Here is a 20,374-nt window from a genome sequence, read left to right as displayed (position 1 = left end):
AAACTGCACAAAGCCAATACCCTTAAATGTATGCACAAGTCATCACGTGATGAGAAGATGGTCACAAACGACCCTTCTTCCAAGAAGGATGCCGAAACACATGTTAGCGACAACACAGCAGATAAAAGTTATCTTGTGTATCTTATGTTGTAAGTCATCACGTGATGAAAGGCTGATCACAAACGACCCTTCTTCCAAGAAGGTTGTGTATTTTCCATACTAATAATAAAATAATTAGGAAAATGTGTTATGTATTTTTCCCTATCTACTCAGACAATCCTATTTAAGAGATTAGAATGTAAGAAACAAGTCAGTTGTTTGAGTACCTCTAGTCTATGGTATGGCCCTCTGCAACGAATAATAACATAAACGTTACCAAACAGCAAAGTCTATCATTAACGTTAACTCATACACATCTTTCTCAGCGTGGATCAAACGTTGATCATCCGAACAGCCCTACAAAATTCCTTCCTTAACTAATCCACAGATTTGTGGTCCAGAATCAATACCGATGGCAAATCTAGTCAGTCACATACTGAAACCTGCCTTTCTCAAAGACTCAGACACAAAACTACTGATGATGCGGACATACCCGGGGCCCCGAAGGGGACTTAAGGGGGAGTAGGGTTGATTCGATGTGAAAAAATTGAATTTTTTTAAGATTTTTGCAGGAGCAAGTAGTGCCAACTTATTTAGTCAATTTCCATATAATAACGAAACAATCGAACAAGATTTGCCGAAATTTCTATTGCAAAAAATTTAAAATTGAACGAGTGACAGTGAATCTCCGAAGGTACTTCGGGTAATAATTGTTTTACGGTGTACACGATATTGCCCGATAGAATCATTTGAAACGCAAAAATCAAAATGCATTCGGTAAAAATGTTTCTCGAGGTAAACGTGGAGAGATTTTTTTGCCGATTTTTCAATTTTTCGTAGCACTTGGAGGACAAAAACTCGATTTTTGCTAAAAAAAATCGGATAATTGAAACAAATTTAACATTAGTAAAAATTTAAAAAAACAAACAAACAAAAAAACTGCCATGGTTACCTGAAGAAGCCTTGTACAATTTCTAAACGATTGATATAATAGATTTTAAATTATGGCGTACATATACTTCAAAAATAGGAAGCTTCTAAAAAACGATTTAAAGTTAAAAGACCTAGAGCAACAGACAGTTCAAATATTCATAACTGCGTCAATTTGACACAATAATCTTGAAATGTTATGCATTCATTGCATTTCAAATAAATAAAAAATGCAAAGAAAACTTTAAATACCAAACCCCAACTGGAACTAGTGTTTCAAAGGTGCTTGTAACATTTAAGCAAGATCAAAAAAACACTTTTTCAGTTATCTTGAAAAACACTTTTGAGAAAAATACATTTAAATGAAAAAGCGATGATTGTAGGGATTTACAGCCATTCACCTATTCCGCCCCGTACTGTAATCCTTCTGCTTCGCCGTAAAGAGGTAATCGTGTCGGTAAATACAACAATTAATCGGCCAAAAACGAGTCAGATTCTGAGAGATTATGAGAAGGTCGGCACTCTCTCTTCCCAATAGAGGCAGAGACTTCGAAGGCCATAACTTCCAAATTATTTCGATTTGAAATTTTCAGGCTTTATTATATGGACAATTGCCATCATACTGAGACGGAAAAAAAATGTCAAGTTTCCTGAACCGGGTAAAGGTATATTCCATTTGAGGCCAGACAATGAAAAGAACGTAACTCACAGTCACGGCAGCTAATCTCCACACACGAAAACAGGGATTAAAATAGGTTTTATAAATGTAGTTCCCTTGTTTTCTATATTCTTCTATGTTGATTAAAACAGTACAAAGCCAGCACTGAAGGAGGACACATGTTGTGCGCGAAACACGTATTTGCATTTTTCGAAAACACTTAAGGATTAAAACTTACAACGCATAGTCACAACGTTTTTATATATCTGTCTACAACTATTTGTAACCTGCAGATCAGCCAAATCCAAACTTAACTCAGTCCAATTGCATTATTTTGAAAACGGTTTCCCGAAATTTCATGTTGATTTACTTTTTATTTCACCTCATCGACAGTTTTTCGACTCCGTCCCTTATATACCATAAATAAATCAATACACTGGTTCCGGTAGTTCAAAATTTATTTGCACCAAACAAACAAAATATCTTAATACAATTTTAAAATACATCATCAAACAGGCGAATGATTTTTTCGTAACGTAATGTACGTTTTTGTCCAGCGGTCGTAGAATCGTAAAATTTCCGACTCATGTATGTTATTAAAAATAAAATGTATGTCGTAATCGTAATTTTTCTTGTTTGAATTAAAAGGTAGCGATTCGATAACGGTTCATTTCTCACGTTGGCAAATTATCGTGGATGTTTCTTATTCAGTTAAACACAAATTCTTTTCGTCCGTATGTATGTGTAACGTCTTTTCATATCTTATCATAATACTCGTATGTACCGGTCAGATATTGTAGTAGTCGTCAAACATGTCTTCATTTCTGTGGAATAGGTAATAAAAGGGTAAAATGGTAACTGATTGCAGGATATCTGCTTGATGGATGTAATTTACAAGCCAAGCAAAGAAGCAAAATGGTCCAAAGTTATTCCAGGACTAAACTGATTACATTTTTATGCGGTCAATATTTCCAGCCGCAACAAACCGTAAGTTAGAATTCCTTTACATCTTACTTCCAAACTAATAATATTGTTCCTGTTAATGTGTCTCTGTCAAAACATTACGTTGATATTATTTACATGTTCACCATTATCCTTGTTTAGCATAAGCGATTGTATTGCTTTTACTATTTAGTAAACTTACCGTCAGTGCAGGACCTATAATCATCAGCTATTTGGAATATCGTTATGAAGCACAAGCAAATACTTACGCAATTTAAACTTGCTTCATTTATCCGATAAACATGTTCTTTGATATTATCCCTAAATAAATTACTCACTTTTGTGTCACTAACTAGAATAACGCGAATGACCCAAAATACGAGTAAAATGTTCTGTACACCTTAGAAGTTAGCTACACCTCCTCAGTTTGATATCTTAAATTACTTGGCGGATTCGTTTTCATCGAAGCGTGAGGATGCAAACATATTACCAGCACCTTATGTGGTTTTTCCGAGTGAACTTAGATGTACCAAATAAGGTATCTAATATCAAATGTTGCAAGTATATAGAGCACGTATCGTATCTACATATTCCGCTCCATTAATACACACCCCTTTTGGAGCAAAAGGCAAAACTTATCAGTACGAATCCCCACGTGGAACCGACTTTTTTATATTCTAATGCAGAAAAGTAAAAAATCCATTTGCTCATTTCGATATTAGATTCCTGAAACATCTACCAACTACGAATGTCATACCATAAGCTTGAAATCGACACCGCCTTCTAAATAACGAAATAGAGGATTTCCCGTCATATACTTACTTAATCATCACGACGCATTCGCTTCCTTCCTTCCGCATTTTGTTCTTGCGCTTCAAGTACCTAATTTGAAATAACACAAAGCATTTGAGGAGTGTAACCTCGTAATATCAAAATGCAACCATACCTTTATTTTGACACCGCATATTTCTGCCCCATTCAACACATCTATCGCCTTTTGTGCGCTCTCTTCATTTGCATATTTCACATATCCGCAATTCTTATTCGGCAATAAATAGAGATCAATAAGATTACCAAATGTTGAGAATACATTTTTCAAGACTGTTAGTGAGACATTCTGGAATGAAATTGAAAGAAAGTTTTAATTTTGGTTCGAACAGAAGAATTTACAAGTGCTATTTATGTTGGTTGTATGTTGAATAGAAAGTCGTTACTATTGCAACACAATCATAACCTAGAAATTTGTATCTCTTTTTAAAACACAAAATCTTATTAAAATCGGTTTACTGTCTGTCTGGCTGTCCGTCTGTTCGTCACACGCATTTTTCTCGGAGACGGTTGATTGATTGATACCAAATTTGGTAGAAAAATGGGAACTGTGAACGCTCACACATACAGTGAGTTACATCCTTTTACGTTGAATTTAAGGGGGTCCCCATACATGCAAAAGGGGGACGTAACATTTTTTTTCCTCAAATATAGTCATGTGGGGTATCAAATTATAAGTCTCGATCAGTACTTTCTGAAGCCGGTTTTACTTTTGACATTTGTTGGAAAGGTGGGGAGTGCGGGGGTTGAAAGTGATCATTTTTTAAGGGAGCTATTCTCAGAAACTACCCAACCCAAAAAGCTAAAAAAAAAACAAGAGGGTGCCAATATATGGTGCCTGGGCTCCGAAATACCTTTCATACCGATATCTGTTCAAATAAAGTTAATAATAGTATATTACTATAATTTTTTGTAATTGGCTAGAAACCGTACGTACGTACTTCATTAGTTTTTTATGTCTACTTCAGGAAACTTTTTGGTTTTTTGCTGTAGAAAAAAAATTACGACTTGTAGACTTTCACCCATGAAGGCCATTCTAAAAAAGGGGCTACATTGAATCGACTATTGCGCCGCTATTTTCTTTTAAAATAATGTAGAAATATTTTTTCGTTGTACATTAAGCCTTACATAAACGTTAACAAAAAAAAACGGAACTGAAAAATATTAATTCGTTGTTTTCTTTATAGATCGTAGAAAATGACCCTTGATTTATTGCTCACAAGGTAGTATTACCCCTTAAGTTATCAAATTCTAAAGCTAGGGTAGCTAGCATGCCTCTTTCTAAAGATCGAGGTATGTATTCGAAGCTTTTGCAGCTTTATTTCTCCATAAATATTACTGTTACCAAATCTTTTTACCCTTTCAATAGATCCTTACTAGGTTGTTGGAATCAGTTGTGTATTTGCACATGTGCTACAGTGCCGGGCAAAGAAATATGAGATGAATGACATGATCCAAATTCTTATAGAACCGGAAAATTTAGATTTGAGTGATATCTTAACGACGGGATGATGCCTTCAGAATAATATTCCCGCTGAGAAGAAAATCGTAATATTAGCAGCTTTTTTGTAAAATTAAAAAACAAAAAACAACTAATTTTCTTTCATTTTTTTGAGTCATTGTACAGAGTTAGTCCATGCCGGGGTTTAGAAGAAGATTAACGAAGATCACGTAAAAATCTGTACAGCTCAATGTCCCCTCATGCCGATTGCATTCTAATGATATATTTTAAACCCAGTCATTTGAACGAGAATGGAACTTGTGGAATTTATTATTGCCTGCACATCACCTCCTGAAATATGGTCTATATTGATGCCATGAATAGTGCCATTGTTTGTGCTAATATGATGAAGGTCCCCCTAAATTCTGGGGAAATGGGCTCGCTTACCGGTGTCTGTTGTTGAGGAAAAAATTGAAGTACAGTTGCATAACTGCCGACTATATATTTGTTAATTATGGTTGCTGTTATTTGCGTTGCTCTAAAACTGAGACCACATCTTTTATTGAATGTCCATGTACACTGGACAACCTCTACAGCTAGCAACACAATGCACAATGGAGTCTTTCTTGGTTTTAATAAAGATAGTTCTCTGTTTCACCCGATATCGAATACGCGTTTAGAAAAGTACTAATCGGGCCTTTTCATTTGATACCCTACATGCCCCGTTCTGTGAAAAAAAAAAATTGCACCCTCCATTCACATATATGGGGAGCCCCCGCTTAAGCTTAACACAAAATGGCGCCACTTGTATGTAAAGACAATAACAGACCACATGCTCTAACCAATTTTCGTGACAATCAGTCTAGCCGTTTCCGAATAAATCGGCTGTGACAGACAGACATCGACTCGATTCTAATAATATTTTCTTTTACACAAAACCTTAAAAATGGAAAATATTCTCCTTACCGATTGCAATACTATGAAACAGCGTTTAACGCATACTGCATCTGGAGTAGCTAACGGCGCCGGTGGTGGTATGTCCACATTACAAAAGGAATATTTCCTTTCTGGAAAAAAAAAACGAGTACATTTCAAATCGTCCGAAAGAATTTATAAATTCTTACTATTTGTTGATGGCTCCTCAGTTTCACTCCCGAACTTAACAATCAATCTTTCACCAGGTGGATACTCCAATCCATGGAGCTTCTCTCTGAAAACAGAAATGGAATTAGTAATGAATAAAAAATTTATGTAGAAAGGACAAACTTTGCATAGACCGCTGATTCCGGATTTGTGTAAACTACAGTTGCTTCCTGATTTCTTCCGTTACCTAATGGATAATTAAAACACATCAATAACAATCCGAAACTGAACGAATGAAGAAAACATACTTTCGCCGGTTAATTGACAATAATCAAGTCCTGGAATTATATCAAATAATCTCCACAACTGATCCTGATTGATAGTATTGCTGCATATGACTTCCAATGATGTTGGTTGTCCAATTGTCGATTGCATTTTCTGAAATCCTGATATGTCACCATGTTGGGATTTGTGGCTATTGTTTAGAGAATCGTCACTTCGAGCTAGAGATTTATTGTCAAATCCACTTGACGATTTCGAAGTTTTCGGATCAGCGAATACAGCTCGGTATTTCGGTGAACAATTTTCAAATGCCAGGGCTGCATGATAAAACCTAATTGAAAAACAGAGAAAAACAAAATGTGAAAACTTAAAATGGACAAACATATTTGTTTCGGTCGGGGTAGAATAATGTAACGAATTTTCACTGAAACTTAATTTGAATTTGCTGAATTGCTCTCTTGTGACATTTTTAATTGTTTCTTTACGCCCGTTTTAATTCTTCTTCAATAATAACAAATTTTCCATATAAAAAGGGCTATTGGAAGAGAAAGTAGTGAATAAAGATAGAAGAAACCAAGAATGATTTAAGGAAAATCTGATAAGTTTCAACCATGACTCGGGTCATTGAATGAAAAAAAATCTGCAATAAGTATTTCCATGAATATCTCTACATGCACAGATGAATATTTAGACTTCGGCAAAAATAACTAAGTAAAGTAATAGGATCATAAAAGACAGTGATTTGCCATTCGATGGTGAATCCATATAGAAATGATGCCTCCCACCTCTAATCTCAAACCTGTGCCTTAATGTGCTGGTGATGATAACCCTAATCAGAGACTAGGCCAGAACCAAATGTAATTGACACTCCATTAGAGAAAGGAAAGGAGTCACTGGCCACCACTCCCCGGAAAAACCATACTGTGCAGCAAGTGTCACGTCAACAATTATTACTATTATTATTCACCTATCGTAATATTCCGTCAAAATAGCGTGCCTTTCCTTGCTTGTTCCATTTTGTTTTCAGTGCGACTTCTTTCGCCGACATATCAAGGCGAGAAAAGACCGCGACAAGACGTTAATATCATCAGCGTATGTCATTATCTGGTCGGACTTAATTTTTAGCGTTCCTCTTTTGGCGATGAGATGCTTTGCGACCATATGCTCGAGTGGTACATTGAAAAAAGGGGGCCAGCCAATCTACTTGTTCTGAGCCTACTTGAGTTACAAATATATAGATAAATTTCAGTGGGTGGCCAAATTATCAGAGTCACCTTTGAAAAACAACATAATTTCTGTTTATATGCAAGAAAAGGTAACAAACATGTTATCAATTTTTACAAATTATTTATGTTGTCAAACAGTATTGGGTAGACATTTGAATTATACTTAAATAAATTCTATAACGTTAAAAATAAAATTATTATTATTTTTTATATCAACATCATATCATACTTTCAGGTTTATTTTTATTTCATCGCTTCTATGCTTAACCACAATAAGGGGTTATGTCAAATATAGCTTCTTCATTATATTTTTCTTAACAATTTTGTGTCTTTCATTTTTCTCCAAACGCTTTTAAGACCGGTCAAAAGCATTTGTTTTGATTTTTAAGAAAAAAAGTGACCTTTTGGCATGGAGCAGAGATGCACACAAATATAAATTTTCTATTTGATAACCGTTCGTGTATTTTGAGTATTATTCTGGTTTCCAAAACTTTTATATATTTCTCCTGCCTCAATGTCTTTATAGGCGGCCTGTACTTTTCTTGCCAATCATTGACCCTTTTTACGACGCAATCTACCCTAAATTTTTCTTCTCACAAAACCCTATCAACTAAAAAATACATACATAACATGCAAAAATATGTTGTTAAAGTTAGATGAAAAATATTATGTGGCTGTAATAATTTGGCCTCCCTTTCTAATATACTCTAAACTATTTTTGCTGGGAAGTCAAATTATAGCAATATTTTGTATGAAGATGAATGATTAATGCCGGACATTATACTGTGCCCTGTGAGTTGGTGTCTAAGAATACCACATATGAAAAGTTCCCAGACTCAAAATAAAAAAATATTTTTTTTTTTAGAAAAAAATCACATTTTCCACAGTTTCTACATTTCCGTAAAGTAAGAGTGCCTCAAAATAAACCTGTTTCCTACTTAAGTTCTTCAATAGTGTATAATCTAATGTCCTGTAGCCATGTTTTTGCCGGCAAAAACCTGATGTAAATGAAAATATTTAGCACGTATCTCCGTCTTTGAGGTTCATTCTAATGCTTTGAATGTGTACAATGAGATATTGAAATTTCAAAGCCAATGGTAACGTGTTTTTTAGTCATCCGCGTCAACCCAAAACAAGTCGGGAAACCGGAAGCTTGACGCTTCAGATATAAAAGGTTTTGTGTTTCCCTATATGAGGAGCATAACGCAGTTCTCCATTGGCTGAGATCATTGACCCGAGATATTTAAATCGATCAGTTCTGGGCAGGTTACTGCCATTGCCAGAACTGAGCGATTTAAATATCTCGAGGGCAGGTTACTGCCATTACCAGAACTCAGCGTGTGGTCACGTAATTCACGCTAACGAGAATTCACTTACCAATATTGGTCTTAACATCGAAGTCAATGGTAAACAACCAAAAAGCCGGCCGAAACAACGATGGCTTGATACGCTGGATGGGGATTTAAAGACCTCGCGATTACGAAATGACGAAACCGATCACGACGAGCCGACCCCGGTTATGAATGCCGAAGAAAAAGAAAAAGATGCGAGGACCGACGAGTGCACGACAGCTCCGTGTCACATAGCTAAAAATTCATTGCCCTCTATTTTTAGAAAGCGATTTAAATAAAAAATTTGATGGAAAGCCCTGTATTGATAATAGTCAACCTCATATGCTTTACACTCTGAGTTTAATATTATTAGCAAATGGCAAGAATTTAACCTACATCAAATATAAACAAGTCGGAATACCGGAAGCTCGCGCTTCGAGTATGAAGGTTTTGTGTTCATCTTATGTAAGAAATTTCAACTCACATTTTTCTATCCTTATATAGCTACAAATCCAACATAATCCTTCATATTTTTCCAAACTACGAGACATACGTACATATTACAGCCATAGATATTACGCTCACCCTGAACAAACAAACTGCCTATTTCCGAATACTGTACACATATATGCACGTATATAAATTGATCGTACCCATATTTCCGATTTACTTCTTATATCTATTTGAATTAGGCACTACCCACAAAGTTCATTAGCACGCATATACTATATACCTACATACACACATGTCTGGTTGACAAATAACTAAAAAACTAAAACAAAATAATTCTCTGCGACCCAATTCATAAGAACTCATTTCGTTGTGGTATTGACGAATTGATATGTGATGATAACGTCATGCAGGTTGTAGAGTGCACGAAATTCACAAAAAATTGTGAAGTTTCACCCCCTATAACTTTGTTAGTAACGGTTGGATTTTCTTCAAACTTGACCAAATTGTGCATTATCTTCATTACACCCATGCCAGATTTTGTGCTCCTGGGATGAACATAAGGGGGGTGCCGGGTAAATTTCTAAAATGTGGAAATATACTATTATTAACTTTATTTGTGCAGATATCGGAGCCGGATATATTTTGAGGTCTAGATTTCATAGAGATGCACCACTGTGATTTTTTTCAGATTTTTCGGTTGGATAGGTTCTGAGAACTTTACACTTTTTGGGGGTCATATTTTGAAGCCTCACTCCCCTATGTTTCACCCAACATCAAATATTAAACCAGTTTCGAAAAGTACTAATTAAGACCTTTCATTTGATACCCCACATGGCTATATTCTGTGGAAAAAAAAATTTGCACCCTCCATTCACATGTATGGGGAGCCCCCCCTTAAACTCAACGCAACGTGGCGCCACTTACTGCATGTAAAGGGAACACCAAATTACATACTCTCACCAATTTTCGTGACAATCGGTCTAGCCGTTTCCGAATAAATCGGGTGTGACAGACAGACAGACGGACAGACAGACATCGTCTCGATTCTAATAAGGTTTTGTTTCACACAAAACCTTAAAAAGGGCTAGGGAAAATTAGTTTCTTCTTGAATGGAATTTTAATATTTCACTCGAATGTCAATTATTCCCGTTAATTATGACGTCAGCATCTTATTGCATGGCTTTGGAAGCAGTTAATTCGCGCGAAGTCGCTAAGTTTGAACTGCTATAACTTTGGCGTTAATGGCCAAATTTGCATGAAATTTAGCACGTATATACTGATACAAAATTCGGAAGTCCTAGGATGAATGTAAGGGCGGTTTTTTAGTAAATTTCTAAAAGTTGGTAATATACTATTAGCAAGTTTATTTGAGTAGATAACGGAATGGGACATTATTTGAGGCCTAGATTTCATCTAAGCACACCACCCTGATTTTTTTCGGATTTTTAGGTTGGATAGTTTCCGAAAATGAGTCCTGCCTTACTTTAAGTGCGTACATTTTGACTCCTCACTCGCACACTTTGCAAATCCCGACTAAACTAATATCAGTTGCGGAAAGTACTTCATTTGATACCCTACACGACTATATCCGGTGGAAAAAATTTTTGAATCCCTCCTTTGCATGTATGGGAAGCCCTCCTTTAAACTCCACCTAAATTTATCCCAATCACTGTATGCGTGGGATTGCATAGTTCCCATTTGTCCACCAAATTTCGTTCCGATCGGTTTAGCCGTTTTGGAGAAAAGTGCATGTGACACACAGACAGTGAATCGATTTTAATGAGGTTTTTTTACGCAAAACCGTAAAAAAAGTTAGATTGAGAAAAGCACGTTTTAAAAATTTTTTACAGTATTAACCATAGTGACTTTTCACTTCTCGAATCATAACCGATAAAGCCAGTTTCCAAAGGGTTCCCTTCTATTTATAAAGCATGCCAACAAAATAAGAATGTGTAACATACACACATAAAACAGACATTTTGGAGAGAAAGGTGCGATACAATAAATAAGAGGCGGCTTCGACTATCCGCGTTATATACATTTGCTACTCATTTTCAAATCGGTTTACCGTCTGTCTGTCTGTCCGTCACACGCATTTTTCTCGGAGACGGTTATAGCCATTGATACCAAATTTGGTAGAAAGATGGGAACGGTGAACGCTACAGTGAGTTACATCCTTTTATGTTGAATTTAAGGGTGGTTCCCCATACATGCAAAAGGAGGGTGTAAAATTTTTTTTTATCAAAAAAAAGTCGTGTGGGGTATCAAATTAAAGGCCTCGATTAGTACTTTTGTAGTTTTGACATTTGTTGGGAAGGTAGGGAGTGCGGGGGGTTGAAAGTGATCATTTCTTTAAGGGGGCCATTCTCAGAAACTATTAAACCGAAAAAACTGAAAAAGATCAGGAGGCTGCCACTATATGGTGCCTTGGCTCCGAAATACCCTTCATACCGATATCTATTCAAATAAGGTTAATAATAGTGTAGTACTATAATTTTTTGTAATTGGCTGGACACCCCCCTTAAATTCATCCTAGCATCACAAAATTCATACCAAGTTAAAATACGTCAAAGTTCTTGCTTCTTTGAAAATTGAAGACTATCAATTACAATATCACCCGAAAGTGGATACTCTGAAATAATATATGCATATATTACGTGCTACGTACTAAGAAATACACAAAACCTTTCGTACCTGAAGCGTCCAGTTTCCGGTTTCCCGACTTGTTAAAATCTAATATGACTTTCATATTCTTACCACATATTTTCACATGTACTTTCAACCGAAATCAGTCATAAAAATAATTACAAAAATTGAACTCGTCACGTTGCCTTAATGGTAAACTTCATATCTTAATTCTCGACACCACCGATCTAGCAACGGAGTTACAAAATATCTGATTCACACTCAACCTGTTTAGGTAGAGTAGTCACATCTTGGAATAAATACTTCATTTCTGTTATGACCACAATTTTATTATAAAGATTGAAATCGCGTCCCTGATTATACGGAATATGTCTTTCGATTAGTACATATCATCCCTATCATATCATTCAATGAGATTTAAACATACAAATCAGGGTAGATTATAGAACCAATGGGCCATATTTCGTACCTGATGTTAGCGGATACTAACGAAGTAACTGTAGCAACAAATCAGACCATTCTTTTTTGTAGCATCAGTGGGCCTGTGTTATTTACAGAAAACGCGCATTACTTAGATCAGTTCTTGTAGCACTCAAAAATATCTATTCCAAGTTGTAAATATATCACCCTATCAGCGACTGTAGGATATTCAATTAAAATAGTAATTTGAAATAATAAAACTTGTTTTTCCTATTCGCTAGAGTTGATTTATATTTTGACAAGACTTGTTAGCACTGATGAAGGGAACAAGTGGTTGCCGAAATATCGGTTTTTGCAAAATACAAATCAACACTAGCGAATAGGAAAAACAAGTTTTTATTATTTCAAATAATTTAATCGCTAGATAAAATAGCAAGCCCGAATCGATGTCTGTAGAAGATGTGATGAGAACTGAAATCATTCTAAATGTTAACTACAATGGAAATCATAGCACCGGTCAGTTGTTAAAATTCATCAAAGTAGAAAATCATCATAACATAACATATAATCATAATAGGCATCGGGAAGTCACTACAGGAATTGAACAGTTACAGATCAATGAATCCAGCCAGTTGACTGAACATAACCGAATAATGACGTTGCACAGCTATTCCATTTACAACAACATTGGTATTAATCGATATAATGGAATGATTTGTTCTACGAAAAAAAAAAACGAAATACGTCTTCGCTCAGTAATGTAAGCAGGCAGTTGAATTCTACAGGTCTATTGTCATAGCGTTCCAAAACCACCGTCAACATGCAACGATCATGTCGGTTGCGACAGTCGCTGGTACACACCATACACCATACATTCCACACATAGCATACATTTTTAACGAACACGAATTTAAAAGCAGAAGGAATGCGGTGATCAGAATTAATAGCTCAAATATCTAAAATAAGTTCTAGGTAAAGCGAAAGACTGCAATAAGACAGCAACATTTCATTAAAAATTGTCCCACCGATACAAATTCCTTCTACCTTGAATTTCAACAATTATAATAAGAAGTCAATCATTAAATGTGTTGCATAATGAAAGGTTCTTCTTGACTACCTTTGAGATTATTGGTATATATTTTAATTCATTCATTTCAGCTTCGGCTGTTTTTGCGCTGTCGGGCGTTTTCGACAACTTTCTCCTTGTTTTAACCACCGTGCGGATTGTTTATTGGACTCTGGTACGTAATTCGCCTCGAATTACGCTAGAATACCTCTAAACTGCGCATTGAATCATCCACATGTCGATGTTTTCGATCGATTGTAAGAGAGCGCGGAACTCATCGCGCACAGAACTTTGCAAATTCTTTAAGATGTCAACCGTTTCGCACCTTTTCAATTTTCGATCATTTAGAACAATGTGGTTTATTTCATCGATGTTTTCTGAAGCAGCGGGGGGCGACCAGGGATATTAACAGCGCATTTGGAGCTGATACGGTAAGCAAACGAACCACACGGTGGTGATTCGGAAAATTCCGGTCAGGCGACGTAGCCTTCAAAGTGAGCCAAATGAACATCCAGCACCATCGATTGGCAACGACGAGCTGTGTTTGCTAGTCGAATCCGACACACATCAGTCTGTGAGAGACATTGCAGAGAAACTGGGCGTACACTATTCGACAGTTTTCCGGCCCTTGCAACAACTTGACAGATGCGTTACGGCGTTGCGGTTACGGAGCAAAACATGGCGCTTCGAATGGAAATTTGCAGTTCTTTACTCTGCTGCAACAGAATCGATCCCTTTTTGGACAGTATAGTGACATGTGATGAAAAGTGGATATTATACGATAATCTTCGCCGATCAGCACAATGGCTAGATGCTGATGAGCCACCGAAGCATATGCCGAAACCGAGCCTCCATCCGAAGAAGGTAATGGTGACTGTTTGGTGGTCTACAACTGGAGTTATCCACTATTCTTTTTTGGCACCTAGTGAAACGATAAATGCACAGAAATACTGTCCCCAACACGAGGAAATGCACCGAAAATTGAGTATTCAACGGCCGAAATTAGTCAACAGAGATGGTGTGATACTCCTTCACGACAATGCACGACCTCATGTATCCAGAACAACGGTTCAAAAGTTGAACGAATTGCAGTATGAGACTGCCTCATCCACCATATTCATCAGACCTTTCGCCAACCGAATACCACTTTTTGGCGGAAAAACAATTTAGGAATGAAGAGGCCATCAAAATCGTCTTCGACGAGTTTATCAACTCCCGAAAATTGGACTTCTACGAAACTGGCATACATGCTCTTGTATCTCGCTGGGAGAAATGTTTTGAATCGACTGGCCCTATTTTGATTAATTATCATAAATAAATCTTTGTAAGCTTTACAGTCGTTTTAAATTTTAGTACCATCGGTCATTTCATGTGCAACAACCTAATACAAAGCCGGGAAACTTTGCAGGTGCGATGTGTCTATAGTACTGTCTCCGAATCAACCGTGATGATGATCGCGGGAGTGATTCCCGTTGCCCGCCTTGCTTTTTGTGGAAGCTGCGATGAAATTCACTAAAAACTTTATGCAGACACAGTGGAGCTTTCTATAGACATCGTTGAAAGAAGGATGCTTAGGAGCGGTGCCAGACGCCCTGTTGCGCATTACATTAGAGTTCTTGTTGCGAAGAAAATAAAGCTCGACCGGTGGAGGGATTAGATGGTGGGGAGTTCCTTTAACTAAAAGTTCCCTTCCTCCTCTCCTTTCCCGTTGGTAAAAAGAATTCTCCGTTTTAAACGGTCGCTAAGGCGGGATAGCGAGAAGGTAACAACCCCCAAAAAAAGATGTTATTCCGAAGCTCCAAGTTTTCAAGTCCAAGTCTGCATTCTGCCATCTGACATTCCTCATTTTTTAAGGTTTTGTGTAAAACAAAACCTTATTAAAATCGATTCAATGTCTGTCTGTCACACGCACTTTTCTATAAAACGGCTACACCGATCCAAATGAAATTTGGTGGATAGATAGGAACTATGAAATCCCACGCATACAGCGAGTGGCATAAATTTAGATGGAGTTTAAAGGGAGGCTCCCCATACATGCAAAGGGGGGATTCAAAAATTTTGTTCACCGGATATAGTCGTGTAGGGTATCAAATCGAAGGTCTCGATTTGTACTTTCCGAAACTAATATTAGTTTTGGCATAAATGGCAACGTGTGTGAGTAATGAGTCAAAATGTACGCACTTAAGGTGAGACAGGACTCATTTTCGGAAACTACCCAACCTAAAATTCCAAAAAAAAAATCGGAGTGGTGCCCTTAGACTAAATCTAGGCCTCAAAATATGTCCTATTCCGATATCTGCTCAAATAAATTTACTAATAGCACATTATCAACTTTTAGAAATTGACTGAAAAACTCCCCTTAAGTTCATCCCAGGTGTACTAAATTTTGCACCGACATAGAGGACAGCCTCGTGCATACACATGCCAAGTTTCATGAAAACCCAACTATTAGTGGGAAAATTATAGCAGTTCAAACTTTCGTGCGAATTAACAGCATTCTAAGCCTTACAAATAAGATGCTGACGTCATAATTAACGAGAATAATTGACATTCGAGTGAAATATTAAAATTCCATTCAAGAAGAATCTAATTCTCCCCAGCCTTTCTTATATTTGATGTAGGTTACATTCTTGGCATTTGCTAATAATATTAAACTCAGAGTGTGAAGCGTATGAGGTTGACTATTATCAATACAGGGCTTTCCGTCAGATGATTTATCTGAATCGCTTTCTAAAAAATAGAGGGCAATGAAATGTTTAGCTATGTGACACGGAGCTGTCGTGCACTCGTCTCTCCTCACATCTTTTTCTTTTTTTCAGCCTTTGTCCGTTCACAAGCGGGGTCGGCTCGTCGTGATCGATTTCGTCATTTTATTTTATCAAATGCTTGATCAGGATGTAATCGCAAGGTTTTTAAATCCCATCCAGCGTATAAAGCCCCTGTTGTTTCGGCCGGCTTTTTGATCGCTTACTATCGACTTCGATGTTCAGACCAATCTTGGTAAGTGAATTCTCGTTAGTGCAAATTACATGAACCATCGAAAATGCCTCTCTCGCAGTTTTTCCATGATCGGTGCAAACCCATATCGATCGCGGATACTCTCATTTCAGATGTGATCAAAACGTGTCCCGCCACCAGTGCAATGCAACATCTTCGTCCCCATTACCACAAGACGGCGTTCATTGTCTTTTATAGTCGGCCAAAATTCAGAACTATAGAGTTGTGGAATGCCACTTCACCCAGGTTGCGTTAATGCGTGAAGCAATTTCATTACGCAGTTCTCCATTGGCTGATAACATTGACTCGAGATATTTAAATCGCTGAGTTCTGGCAATAGCAGTAACCTGCCCAGAACTGAGCGATTTAAATATCTCGGGTCAATGCCATCAGCCACGTTATGCTCCTCACATAAGGAAACACAAAATCTTTCATACCTGAAGCGTCAAGCTTCCGGTTTCCCGACTTGTTTATTTATTTTTCTTGTTTAAATGATTATTATTTTTCTTGTTTTGACTGCCTTTATTGATTGATTGGGGATCCTACTGCTTACTATGCTGAACTTCCTGCAGATGTCATATGACATGAAAGGACCATGTCCATTTACAATAGTTGGTGTTTACCGAGGTAGCAAGGAAATATTTCCGCAACTTTTGAACCACAAAGGCCGCGCCTTATCTAAAACTAAGTGGAAGAAGCATCGGACAAGGGGCGATCCTTCGTGGATTTTCCTTCTTCCGACGCGACATTCGGATCATGAGTTTCGCCTGTGTCAAGCACGCGGCCGCGCGCAAATTTATTTTGAAATCTAGCTTCGCGTGGGTTCCGTATCTTCTCATGCGTTCCCCGACTTCTTATTTCCAATTGTGATCCGATCTTAACGCATCATGTATAAGACGCGAGAGAACTAAAGTGTCCAAAGGCCCCCTCCCCCGATACTTCAGAGCCTCGCATAGGAGCGTTCGTGTTACATGCCGAATTGTAAAAACAATACAGACATTACCCCAAGTAATAAACGCCAATTTCGATTCGAAAAAGTTGGTCGTGTAGGCGTCCCTGGGATATACAGAAGGTTTTATTGCAACGATCACTTAAATGTAACCATATATTCTTAATTACATAATTTTCCAACGATAACAAGAATCGACCCCATTTACATTCGTCACTTCTTCTGCTTTTCGTTTCGCCTCCGTGTTCGGGACAATTTTTTCCTTTAATTATGCATACTTCTCGTAGGTCATCAAAAAATTATACAAAACCTATGTAAAACCTTCATTAGGCGCATATTTTATGCTCAACTAACTTTACGCTAATTACTTCTTTTCAATAAAGCCCGCTTCAATGAATATGTATGTTTAGCATGTCAAACCTCTCACTTTCGTGTAATATTGATATTTAGTTTTTTGGGTTGCAGAAACTTTGCACGGAAAAGGCAACTTCGAGCTACTACTATAACTTTATCAGCGATAGTACGATTTTGATTAAACTTGGGAATATCATTTTTCATACTAAAGTCTTTATTATTGTAATTTTTCTAGCTCTGGGCTGAAATTTGTTTTTGTTTTACACAAAACCTTAATAAAAAGGCATTCGAATTATCAAGTTCCTAATTGCTTCTGTTCATTGTAAGCTATTCTAAAATATCGAGGGGATGCTCCGTAGCTTGTTTCCCGAATGAATGCATCCAATATTAGTTTTCATGAACTCCCAAGCTAATCATATAAATGAAAACTCACCGTTTGAATTTCACGTACGCGAATCCCTTTGACTGTCCGGTCCCCCGATCACGAATCACCGAGGCATAGTCGATTTCCCCGTATTGCGAGAATTCTTCGCGGAGCTCTTCCTCGTTGATGTTCTTGTTTACAACCAGGAACAGCCTGAAGTACTTTTCCTGTTCATTTTCGGTTTTGCCCTTCGCTCCAGCTTGCCGACTAAATCATTCGAATAACACTCGGTGAGTTTGTTTCGTAACAAAACCAGAATGACGAGTAAACCACTTACTTTGCTGCAACGACCACTTTAATTGCACGATCCGAGTTGCCAATCATCTTCCCATTCATCTCCTCCAGGGCAAGAGCTGCGTCCGACGTTTTTCGGTATTTCACGTAGGCAATCCCCTTGTTCTCCCCGGTCGATTTGTCTTTGAGAAGCCACACATCCTCGATTTCTCCATATTGTCCGAAGCCTTCGCGTATTTCTTCCTCTGTGTTGTTTCGATTATGGATAACGAATAGACGAGACATAGGCGGATCGTCCAGCGACGAGCCTCTCTCATCACGATTATGCCGATAATCTGACATGGTTGGCGATAAACCTTTTAGCAGTGTACGTAGTGTTTAGAGCGAGGATTTATACACTTTGCATTCGCGCGGTAAGAAGGGACACAATAGGCAAGAACTTCACTTTTATTACTTTATCTCCGTCGTGGAAACCGCAATAGATGTTCAGCGCCGTCAATTGTCTTCGTTGTCATCAATTCACAATTAAATGTCATAGGATGTAAAAACTTGTTTGTAAGGGTTGCCCAAATAAATTTTAAAATGGCGATTGCTTTTGACTTTGTTTTGTTAAAAAAAATGTAGTGGGTCGGTAGGGTTGTAATAAAAAGTAAAACAAAATTGAATCAGTTCGATATATTTCTGTACCTTTTGAAATGTACATACAAAAACATTCGAATTATTTTTCGAACGTTTCTATATTGCACGAAAGATTTATTTAAAAACAGAGAAATATGAAAGAGTATAAACTAACACAGGCAAGTGTATACTACTTTTCCGCTTTTTTAATATAATTCAATGTGGAGCCTCTTCAACTTTAAACCACATTGATCCATAAAACCCTCTTAGCCCGTTTGTTTCTATATATGGCAATTAGTTTTATGTGACGTGCCGTTCCTATGAGGGCAGAGACGACTCACTAGAAGTTGTCTCATCACTGCCCTGGAAACAGTATGACGGAAGTCGCTAGAAGGTGATATATATTCCTTGATATAAATGCATAAACACGTCATTGGTATGAACTATATTCAGGACAAAACTGCCTAATAAAATTCAAGTCTAAGCCGACCGAAGCCGTTGATTTTGTTTAGGAAATTGGGGGAGTTCTGAATCCGCTATCCACTGAATGAGGGATAAGACTAGTTGGAAAGCCACTTAGCTCCACTCTTTATGGTATGTAGACTACTCAGCCTTGAACAGACACCTAAACTTTAGCAGCTTACGTAACTTTAGCATCTGATGGGTTGCTTCTGATCTGGACGAAAACCGTCCTATACACCCTACTCCTCCATGGATGCAGTTAAAAATTCAACCTTTACCCCTATTTCTCCAGGCCTTAAGTACATTGTGAGAATCCTTAAGAGTCAATCGCACGACTGAGCGCTTCTCACGAGCCACTTAGGACATGGTCGACACAGTCAAGAGCGAGAGCATCAAGAAAATAAAAAAATGTTATGTTTGAATATCGGTGCCTTTCAATACCCTCTCAGTCATTCAGATCGATTCCTACATTTCTGCTCTCATTCAATCAGACAATTCTAATGGCAACTTTCCGAAAAGAACGTTATTAGCTAGGATAGAGGCGACTCCCTAGACGCTGCCTGATCTTCGCCTTAGGAACAATTGTGACCATTACTAATTATTAACGAACATGCATTATAAATTATATTCAACTAAAGATCTATGGGTTGATTCTTATCTGATCAGGAAAAGTTTTTTTTTTTTGGTTTTGGAGATTGGTAGAACTAATGCCTTCACCCTAAACAAACATTGGTGTGATAGGATTTTCCTTACTTTGCCCTTCTTTTGCGCAACAAAAGCCCTAAAGTTGTTTTGTGCCTTCAGGACTCTGCTATGATTTCTCATTTCAAAGTTATAACAGATGATATGGCAACTATGGTAATAGGAAAAACCTTGTATTAGTATAATGATAATAATAATCGTTGGCACAATAATCCATATTGGATCAGGG

At 37.4% G+C, this 20,374-nt stretch overlaps 1 protein-coding gene and 1 long non-coding RNA gene across 2 annotated transcripts; both read right to left on the bottom strand.

The window, feature by feature from the left end:
- Window positions 1-653: 653 nt before the first annotated feature.
- LOC119650232 lies at window positions 654-1,186 on the bottom strand. Its single transcript, XR_005249243.1, has 2 exons — window positions 1,052-1,186; window positions 654-967 (listed from the first exon to the last, which is right to left on the bottom strand). It is a non-coding gene; the product is annotated as an uncharacterized LOC119650232 (long non-coding RNA).
- Window positions 1,187-2,127: 941 nt separating this feature from the next.
- On the bottom strand, window positions 2,128-18,705 carry LOC119649506 (RNA-binding protein 45). Its single transcript, XM_038051676.1, has 9 exons — window positions 18,407-18,705; window positions 18,139-18,336; window positions 6,290-6,594; window positions 6,165-6,228; window positions 6,023-6,108; window positions 5,865-5,965; window positions 3,576-3,746; window positions 3,452-3,511; window positions 2,128-2,511 (listed from the first exon to the last, which is right to left on the bottom strand). Exons 1-8 carry the CDS (start codon window positions 18,703-18,705, stop codon window positions 3,452-3,454), a joined length of 1,284 nt encoding a protein of 427 aa, XP_037907604.1. The 3' UTR covers window positions 2,128-2,511.
- Window positions 18,706-20,374: the final 1,669 nt, after the last annotated feature.

The sequence above is a fragment of the Hermetia illucens genome, chromosome 2 (assembly GCF_905115235.1).
Source record: "Hermetia illucens chromosome 2, iHerIll2.2.curated.20191125, whole genome shotgun sequence".
NCBI lineage: Eukaryota > Metazoa > Arthropoda > Insecta > Diptera > Stratiomyidae > Hermetia > Hermetia illucens.
Note: the sequence above shows the minus strand (reverse complement) of the source record. Positions and strands in the feature narration are given on the sequence as shown.